At 65.7% G+C, this 9,145-nt stretch overlaps 2 protein-coding genes across 2 annotated transcripts in view; one reads left to right on the forward strand and one right to left on the reverse strand.

Moving 5' to 3' along the window:
• The window catches only part of SEMA4G (sema domain, immunoglobulin domain (Ig), transmembrane domain (TM) and short cytoplasmic domain, (semaphorin) 4G), a 6,935-nt gene extending 831 nt beyond the window's left edge, over positions 1-6,104 (forward strand). Inside the window, exons 2-14 of the mRNA XM_010564823.1 lie at positions 283-431; positions 994-1,056; positions 1,142-1,240; positions 2,443-2,536; positions 2,785-2,898; positions 3,098-3,264; positions 3,414-3,583; positions 3,746-3,890; positions 3,968-4,190; positions 4,277-4,392; positions 4,748-4,899; positions 5,105-5,166; positions 5,257-6,104. Of these exons, the coding sequence (XP_010563125.1) occupies positions 283-431; positions 994-1,056; positions 1,142-1,240; positions 2,443-2,536; positions 2,785-2,898; positions 3,098-3,264; positions 3,414-3,583; positions 3,746-3,890; positions 3,968-4,190; positions 4,277-4,392; positions 4,748-4,899; positions 5,105-5,166; positions 5,257-6,104 (2,402 nt within the window). The remainder of the gene's footprint in view (positions 1-282; positions 432-993; positions 1,057-1,141; positions 1,241-2,442; positions 2,537-2,784; positions 2,899-3,097; positions 3,265-3,413; positions 3,584-3,745; positions 3,891-3,967; positions 4,191-4,276; positions 4,393-4,747; positions 4,900-5,104; positions 5,167-5,256) is intronic.
• Positions 6,105-7,755: 1,651 nt separating this feature from the next.
• On the reverse strand, positions 7,756-8,973 carry MRPL43 (mitochondrial ribosomal protein L43). The gene is made up of 3 exons (XM_010564825.1): positions 8,842-8,973; positions 8,276-8,382; positions 7,756-8,044 (listed from the first exon to the last, which is right to left on the reverse strand). Exons 1-3 carry the CDS (start codon positions 8,970-8,972, stop codon positions 7,830-7,832), a joined length of 453 nt encoding a protein of 150 aa, XP_010563127.1. The 5' UTR covers position 8,973; the 3' UTR covers positions 7,756-7,829.
• Positions 8,974-9,145: the final 172 nt, after the last annotated feature.

The raw sequence follows: 9,145 nt of genomic DNA on the forward strand, positions 1-9,145 counted from the left end.
CTGGGCATGAATTTCGCAGCTCCCCCCCTGAGCTGCCATTTTAGTTAGGAGAGAGAAATTTACCCTATGAGCCTGAGCCCAATTAGTGCCTTTCTTTCACCTCCTACCAAACCTCCCCTCTTCCTTTCCTCCTGCCATAACTGCTGACACCCGGCGCTGTCTGCCTGATAACCTCGGTGGGTGCCTTCCCACTCACTCCTGGCTCCATCCTCTGTCTTTTCCCCGGTGGCTCATGCCATGCCTGCCCCGGGGTCCCCCCTCAGCGCCCCATTCCCTTTGCAGAGCTGTTGGGCATCCGGCGCTTCAGCGCACACACCCTCAACTACAGCACCCTGCTGCTGGAGGAAGACCGGGGCATCCTCTACGTGGGCGCCAGGGGAGCCATCTTCGCCCTCAACTCCAGTGACGTGGCCGATGGCTCCCACCGCACGGTGAGCCCAGCCTCTGGCCACTGCCGGCTGGTTGTCCTCTCCTGTCCCACGCTGCCCAGTCCCTGCCCGAATCATGGCCACCCTATCCCTGCTCATCCTCCTGCTCGCCATCTCAGGTCTGGCCTGGAGGTGCTGTCCCCAGGTCTGTCCCCAGGTCCCCTGTGGATGCCTGGTCCTTCTCCCCAGCCAGGCAGTGTGGGGACAGCGGTGGGAAATGTCCCCAAGCTCAGAGATGCCTGCTTCAGGGACAACCTGGCAGGATGAGGGGCAGGGGGGGAAGCACACCCCTTTGTTCCCCCTGGGAAGTTCACCCCAAAATCCTCCAGGATCCTGCGGGTGCTCTGGGGTTTCTGCCCGCAGGTCAGGGTGTGGGACCGCTCTCGCCCCGGGCTGGGGGGATGCAGGCAGGATGCTATCTCGTGCTCTGAGCAGCTGTCCCCTCTCTAAATAAAAGAGGATTTTAGCATCTCTGACAGCTCTGGCAGAGGCTGGAGCCTGCAGTGACGGGGAGACCACACAGTGGTGGGGGGTCACACAGTGGCAGTCCCTCTTCCCCTTGCAGATCCACTGGGAAGCCTCCCCGGAGAAGCAGATGGACTGCCTGCAGAAGGGCAAAAACAACAAGGTAGAGCCGGTGGGTGGGTGCCAGGTGCTGGAGGGGGCCACCGCCACTTTCCCCGGGTGGTGATGCCTGTCCTCCCTCTCCGCAGACCGAATGCTTCAACCACGTGCGGTTTCTGCAGAGGCTGAACAGCACCCACCTCTACGCCTGTGGGACCTACGCCTTCCACCCACTCTGCGCCTCCATCGTGAGTACCATTCGGCCCCACAGCTGTCACCTGTCCCCTGCCACCATGCCACCCTGGAGTGGCACAGCCCCTGCCCTCTCCCACCATCTCCTGCAGCCCCGCTCCCTTTCTGCCCCTGTCCCTGCCCCTCCCCAGCTTGTGGGGGGAGGCGAGTGACCCCCAGTCTGGGGTGGGTCGGTTTGGGGATGCAGCCACCATGACGCAGGTGCTCAAAGTCCCCACCCTGGCGCTAGCGTTGGACTCTGACCCCATAGCGAGATGGCCGGCACGGGGATCGGTGCCATGGGGGGGACACGTGGGCTCAGTGGCGCAAGCAGGGTGGCATGTGCCAGCACTGGAGCTCGTCCCCAGTGCAGGGTCTCTTCCCAAAGCGGGGCTGCGGACTGGCTGGTGGCCAGTAGCAAGCGTGCCTGGGGAGGGTGATGGTAGCAGGTAGCAGGGAGGGTGACAGGGAGGGTGACGGTGCCAGGGCTGACTCAGCAGCCCCTCCCCAAGGATTTCCTGGACCAGGTGGCGGGGGGTCCTTGCGTGGCTGTGACTCATGACAGAGAAGCTGGGGGCAGCCACGTTCCCCCAGCAGTGGGACTTTCACCTCCAGAGCGGTGGCTCCTTGGTGACACAGCCACCCTTTGCCTACCTCCCTCCCTGAGCTGGGTTGCAAAGGGGTCTGGGGCTGTCCCCAGCGTGGCCGGGGAGCCCTGGAGGGGCCATGCCCATTCCCACAGCTGTGCTGCCAGTCCGGTTTGGCCATTGCACGCCCTGGGAGTCAGGTGGAAGAGCCGTGGAGCTGGAAGGGCCCCGTCATTATTTGACGTGCTTTGAACTGCAAACCCCAAAGAAGCCGTGATGGGGTTGTCACGCAGGGGGACCCAGCCCTGCTGGACAGTGTCTGCCGGCCAGGCACAGCCCGGGAACATTGGCTGTGCTGGCTGGCTCCTGCCCGATGCCCACATGATGCCAAAGTGGAGTACTGGGCCTCCCCTTCCCCCCTGAGACCTCTCCTTGCTTTTGGGTGGGGGCTCTGGCTGTCCGTGTGGTTTCTGACCAGCTGGAGGGTGCCGGGGGAGTTTGTATTGCCTGGACAAGGGCATGGCTGTGGGCATTGCTTTGTGCCCACTAGCAGCCTCTGAAGAGAGCCTGGGGCTGGCAGGCGAGGCAGTTCTGTCCCCTCCTGTCTAACCCGGTCCCCTGTCCCCCTCAAGGATGCCAACAGGTTCACATTGCCGTCCCACTTTGAAGAAGGCAAGGAGAAGTGCCCGTATGACCCTGCCCGGGGCTACACCGGCCTCATTGTGGGTAAGTGGCACCTTTCCCAGGTTTGGCGGGGACACGTGGGATGCCACCGACCCTGGCCCCCTCCCCAGTGGCCCCACGGGTGGGTCCCCAGCTGGGTGGGGTCTGCATGGGAGGGCCTTAGCAAGCCAGGACTTGGTCCTCCTCCTCCTCCTTCTCTGCCTGGGGCACAGGGATGCTGGGGGCTTTCGGGGCTGTCCCTGCTGTCCCCAGGGTGTGGGGCCATGCTGACGGGTGCCTGCCCTGCCCAGACGGTGGCTTGTACACGGCCACGCGCTACGAGTTTCGGAGCCTCCCTGACATCCGGAGGAACCTGCACCAGCGGCCGCTGAAGACTGAGGAGTCCCCGCTGCACTGGCTGAATGGTGAGATGTCCCTGTGTCCCCCCCAGGACTGGCATCATGGGCCATGGTACACTGTGCATCGCCTCGGGGAGTGTGGAGCAGGGGTAGGGGGTGGCCCTGGGGTCCTGTGTGGTTTGCCATGAGAGGAAACCAAGGCACAGAGGGATCCCCCGTCCTGCGGTGGGTCCCTCATCTGCACCTCTCGCTCCGCGTCCCCCAGATGCCGAGTTTGTGGCCTCTGTGCTGGTCCAGGAGAGCAAGGACAGCCCCGTGGGTGACGATGACAAAATCTACTACTTCTTCATGGAGCGGGCGGGTGAGGAGACCACATCCTTCTTTGACAAGAACCAGGTGGCCCGGGTGGCCCGGGTGGCCCGTGTCTGCAAGGTAGGCATGTCCCTGGCCACAGGAAGCCAAGCGCTGCTCCTCCGAGTGCAGGGGCTGTGTACTCACACCTTGGGGGAAACTGAGGCACGGGCAGAGGGGGACACAGACCCCCAGCAGCCTGTGCAGAAATGCTCCCTGCACTCTCCCAGAGCGATGTGGGGGGGAAGAAGATCCTGCAGCGCAAATGGACGTCCTTCATGAAGGCGCGCCTGGTCTGCTACATCCCCTACTACGAGGTCCTGCGCAGCATCTGCAGCCTGGACGGGGGTGGCTGGGCCAGCACTGTCTTCTATGCCGCCTTCACACTCTCAGCACAGTGGTGAGTGGGGCAGCGGTCAAAATGGCTGGGGCTAACAGTCTGCAGCATGGGGGGACCAGAGATGGTCGAGGGGACGCACAGGCAGGTGCTGAGCACCTGGGGGTGCATTGGTGGGGGGCACCTGTGTGTCTGCCCGGGCTCAGGTGGGGCTCTGCCCCCCAGGAGGACCATGGAGGCCTCAGCCGTGTGCCGCTACAGCATCTCGTCAGTGCAGCATGCCTTTGAGGGCCCGTACATGGAGTACCAGGACTCAGCTCGCAAGTGGTCCCGCTACGACGGTGCGGTGCCTGAGCCCCGGCCCGGCTCTGTGAGTGCCCGGTGGCATGGAGTGGGGGGGGCATGGGGCAACCGCATCCCCCGCTGACCCTCATCTCCCCCGGGCAGTGCATCACGGACCACTCCCGCAGGAAGGGCTACAACTCCTCACAGGACCTGCCCAACAGCGTCCTGGACTTCATCAAGCTGCACCCGCTCATGTTTGAGGAGGTGAAGCCGGCCAGCGAGGAGCCGCTGCTGGTGAAGAAGAGTGTGGTATACAGCCAGCTGGCTGTGGACAGGGTGCGGGCCCTCGACGGCCACTCCTACGATGTGCTCTTCATGGGGACAGGTGAGCATGGGATGAGTTTGCTGGGTCTCTGCTGGGCGGAGGGGACACCCCACGCTCCCTCCTAACCCCCCGCTTTTGCTCTCCAGGGGATGGCTGGATCCACAAAGCCGTGGTGGTGGGCTCCGGCATCCACATTGTGGAGGAGGTGCAGGTGTTTGGGGACCAGCAGCCCGTGGAGAGCCTGGTGATCTCCCACACCCAGGTGAGGGATGGAAGAAGTCAGGGGACACCACACATGGGGCACGTTTGTGCTGCGAAGCTGCCATTGGGCTGTTTGGGGGAGCAGGGGGGACATGATTCCTGGGTCACTCCCGCTTGGGATACGTGCTAGGGCCCAGTGGGGCAGCCTGGGGAAAGGAACCAGCCTGGGCCCCGCCTCCTTGCCAGGTGCCAGCTGCCACCATCGGCACTGACTGGAGCTGGGGGCCCTTCCTTGTCCACCCCCGCCAAGGGAGAGCTGTGCTGGGGGGCTGGGGGGGATCTCTGGGTGCTATGGGGCACCCCACAGCCCAGCTGCACCATGCTGGAGCAGTGCTGAGCCAGCCCTTTCCCCCCAGAGGAGCCTGTACGTGGGGGCAGCCAGCGGGATCCTGCAGGTGCCCCTGGCCTCCTGCGCCAGGTACGCCTCCTGCTACGACTGCATCCTCGCCCGGGACCCCTACTGCGCCTGGGATGGCAGGGCCTGCCGCGCCATCGCCACTGCAGACAGGTAGAGACGGGCTGGCCATCCCCGGTGGGGTCCCCACGAGCCTTCCACCTGCCCCATCCCGTGCTGTTGCACATCACCCTATGGCACAGTGGCCCCAGTGCCACCCCCAAGGATCTGGCATCTGACAGCGCGTCTCCAGTGGCCGTGACCCTGTAAGGGTGGGCTCAGCTGGGGCTGTATGGCTGAAGCCCCCCATGTCTTGCAGCACAGGGCTGGTGCAGGACATTCAGAGCGGCAACGAGGGATGCCGGAGCAGCTCTGGGCGGGGTGAGTCTGCGCTACCCCTCAAGACTGCAGGGGATGCCGGCGTCCCTTAGGGTGGCTGAGGTGGGTGCGAGGCAGTTTGTGTCCCCGCAGGCTCCCTGCCGTGGAAGAACCGGACGGTGCTGCAGGGGGACGACGTGCTGCTGCCCTGCGACCAGCACTCCAACCTGGCACGAGCCATCTGGCTGCTGAATGGCAGCGAGGCGCAGGGGCAGGACCGGTTGCGTGTTGGGGTGGACGGGCTGCTGGTGACGGACACGTTGCCCCAGCACAGTGGCGAGTACCGCTGCTACGGGGAGGAGCGGGGTCTCCGGACGCTGCTGGCCGCCTACAGCCTCACTGTGCTGCCCGAGCTGCCTCGCGGCCCCACGGCTGCCTCACGGCCCCACGCCGCCAGCCAGGCAGCTGGCGACATGAAGGTGGCTTATGTCTCCGCCATCGTCGCCTTGGTGGTGCTGTGCGCTGTGCTCAGCACCGTCCTCCTCTATGTGTCCTGCCTGGAGAAGCGCAAGGGCAAGTACGTCCTGGGGGAGCCACGGCCAGCCAGCGTGGAGCTGCAGACCGTCTCGGCCAACTGCCTGCGCAAGGGCCGCCGGGAGGAGGAGGAGGAGGAGGAAGAGCTCACCTACCCCGACGGCTGCCTGCGGATCATCCCCGGCGAGGCACCCACGGCTGCCACCTCCCCAGTCAAGGAGCTGCCAGCTGCCGTGCCCCCGCTGCCGCCGCCGCCACCGCTGCCAGCCGAGCTCACCAACGGCGTGGGGGCTCTGCCGAACGTGCTCCGCAAGATGAACGGCAACAGCTACATGCTGCTGCAGCAGCAGGAGGAGCCGCTGGCCTCACCGCTCTACAGCGCATCCTTCACCGAGGAGCTCAGCAAGATCCTGGAGAAGCGGAAACACACGCAGCTGGTGGAAAAGCTGGACGAGAGCTCCGTGTAGGGGCCGGAGGGGGGGTCCTGCCAGCGGGACCCTCCTGCCCTCCGGCCCCTTCTCCCACCCCCTGCCAGCAGTGTTACAAGACTCAGGCAAAACTACCTCCTGGATGGCAGAGCCGGGCCGGGCCCGGGCTCGGCTGTTCCTTCGGCTTTTCACTCACTTTTGAGACTCGCTGTACAGAAGAAAAAAAAGAAAAATAATCTATTTAAATTTGGGAGCTCTATTTATGTATAAAAACCCACCAACGGTGGCCACGAGCTGGAGGCAGGAGCTGGCGCCTGGCTGAAGGTGGACACCAGGGTGGGGAGGGAGAGTTTCTGTCTGTCCGTCCGTCCAGGCATGAGAGATGCTGTTGTGGATGCGTGGACTCTGGCCTGCCCCGCTGGGCATCCCTCAGCGCATGGGAGCTGGACTGCTGCTGAGAGGTGGGTGAGGAGCAGGGAGCGGGGCTGGGGGCTGCTCAAGGTTCCTGCGCCTCTCACAGGGTGCAGGGTCCCTTCCCGGCGTGGGGTCGGGGGGGTTTCCTCCAGCTGCCCACTCACAGGCAGGAGAGGGGCCTCAGACACATCTCACATTGCAGGGGGTGGCCTCAGTGGCTGCCAGCCCCTGCCCGCTCTCCCACATCTGTCCCCCCAGGGTTTCCTCTCCGGGAGAGGACAATTCGGCGAGGGACTGAGCCAGGGCAAGGAGACCATGTCCCCGAATGCCCCAGAGCAGCTGATGGAGCAGCACGTGCCCCCTGCAAGGAGGCCCCAGGTGAAATTCAGGGCTGGTGCCCTGGGGAGGTGGCACCCCCGGGGCCTCCAACCCTGACAGGGCTCTGCCCCCTCTCTCCAAAGCGCTGCAGGGGAAGAGCAGGATGCAGCAGCAGGCAGCAAGATGCACTGGCAGCCACTGCCATGCCCCACAGCATGACGAGGGACCAGTGCAGCACTCGCGTCTCCCCCCCACCCCCCGATGTCCGTAGTGCCCCCACAGCCCCGGGCACCACATTTCTGCCCTCCTGCATGGTGCCATTGGAGAACTGGGGTTCAGGCACAGCCCTGTCCCCTGTGGGACATGCAGGAGGGGAAGTGTCCTCGCACAGTAAGGAGGAGCCCTGGACAAGGACCTGCCTCCCTCTGGGGCCTCCTGCTTTTCATGGCACTTTCCAGGGGCAGCCACTGCCCCTAAATCCCCCCAACTACCTCTGCTCCTGCCACCTCCTGGGGGAACCCAAGGGACTAGGGTGACAAAAGCATCTCACACCCTGGGGACAAGGCTGTGACACCGGAGAAGCCGGGGAGGGACAGACTTGCTGGGGTGTGTGTCCTCCCCTCTGTGTTCCTTACTGGCACCTCCAGGATCAGGACATTGCCTGAAGCTCAGCCCTGCAGGGGGGGGAGGAGGGGGGTGGCAGCCCTTGGGGTCCCTAACGGGCTGGAGCCCTGGCCCTCCTGCCCCAGAAGAGTGAGGCTTAGTGAGAAAAGGCAAGAGCTGGATGCCTGGGCTCTCCCATCCTGCCCCCACCCTTGTTTTTGTTGCAAGATGGGGGGGGCAATCCACCCCCCAAGCACACACCACCCCCCCCCAAGGAGGGGCACTGCCTTCCGTGTCTGGCACCCCTTGTGCACAGCCCCACGTGCCCCCTGGCAATAAACGCGGCTCTGTCTGGACGTGGCGTGGCAGCGTGTTTCTGTGGGCAGGAGGAGAGATGGATGCGGAGGCGCAGGGTGGGGATCAGAGCCTTTATTGGGGCTGCAGGCGCGGGCCCCGGATGGTGAGGGCGGAGGGCTTGTTGGTGAGGGGGTGCCACTGGCCCTGGACGCTGGGGTTGTCAGTGTGGAAGGGCTTGCGGATGCGGATGATGTCCAGGCCAGACTGGCCAGCCAGCTTGGTGGCCAGCTGAATGATCTCCTCGCTCGTCTTGTTGGCGATGAGCTCCTCCCGCACTGTCCCATTCACTGTGGCAGAGCAGGGGGTGGGGTGGGGTGTCAAACCGGGGCTCCCCCAACCCGCTGCCCCCCCTCCCCGGGGTGGGGGCAGCTGCTGTTCCCCTGTCCCGCAGGGCAGCCGGCCCCAGCACCATCTGCAGCTGGGCAGAAGCTGTGCAGAACCAGGACAGGGCAGGGTGGGGAGGGCCCCGTCCCCATCCTGCCCCCCCCAACCCCACCCTTGCCCCCCCACACACTCACAGTACTCAGCCAGCAGCAGTGGGGCCGGGCCGAAGCGGGGGCTGATGTAGAGAACGACATCGGGGTGCTGCCGGGCGAAGTCCAGCGCCGCCTCCTCCACGAACTGCCTGCGGGGGGGGTGGGGGTGGGGTTCCCCAGCCCCAGCAGGGTCAGAGGGTGGAGGTCACCAGGGCAAAGGTCACAGGTGGGGTCATCCCCACTGTGGTGCCCTGCCCACGGGTGGGGTCACGGTGCAGAGGTCAGGGGTGTTGTCAGCTGCAGGTCTGAGGCCATCGCCCAGCCTGCCCCTGCGCCGTGGGGTCGGAGGTCAGGGGTCAGCGGTGCCACCTTCTAGTCCCTCCCCCATCGCGTAACAGATGGGGGGTCGCAGCCCCTCCCCCCCCACCCCTGTGGGTCAGAGCTCAGCAGCACCTTCCCCTTTCCCTGCACAGACAGGTCAGAGATCACCACACCTTCTCGTAAGCCCCTTCCCCACCAGTCAGGGGTCACCAGGCCCCTGCCCCTCCCGTCCCCCATCCCCCATCCCCGGCGGCCAGGGGCCGCGGGCGGGGCGCCCCCGGCGGGACCTGGCGCCGCGGGCGTCGCCCGCGGTAGGGCTGAAGAGGAGCTGGAGGCGCTGGAGCTGCCGCACGTAGCGGCCCACGCCGTTGTGCAGGACGGCCGTCAGGAACCGGCTGGGCGTCCCGCGGCCCGTCATGGCGCCGCCCTCACCCGGAACCGGAACCGCGCGGGGGGAGGGGAGCACCGGCTTCCGTCCGCCGCCCGGAAGTGACGCGCTGAGCGAGGCGGCGGCGGGGTCGGGCAATGGCGGCGTCCGTGGAGCTCCACGTGAGGGGGGCGGCCTGAGCGGCGCCGGGCCGCGGGGCCGCC

Source organism: Haliaeetus leucocephalus, unplaced genomic scaffold (genome assembly GCF_000737465.1).
Source record: "Haliaeetus leucocephalus isolate CR32 unplaced genomic scaffold, Haliaeetus_leucocephalus-4.0 Scaffold184, whole genome shotgun sequence".
NCBI lineage: Eukaryota > Metazoa > Chordata > Aves > Accipitriformes > Accipitridae > Haliaeetus > Haliaeetus leucocephalus.

What these genes read in the sequence shown, in the direction of transcription:
- MRPL43 (XM_010564825.1), bottom strand. Translation starts at nt 8,972, where the DNA reads ATGACGGGCCGCGGGACGCCCAGCCGGTTCCTGACGGCCGTCCTGCAC. An exon ending in GGCGACGCCCGCGGCGCCAG is followed by an intron (nt 8,383 to 8,841) that starts GTCCCGCCGGGG and finishes CCCCCCCCGCAG; the next exon opens with GCAGTTCGTGGAGGAGGCGG. An exon ending in ACTGCTGCTGGCTGAGTACT is followed by an intron (nt 8,045 to 8,275) that starts GTGAGTGTGTGG and finishes GCTCTGCCACAG; the next exon opens with TGAATGGGACAGTGCGGGAG.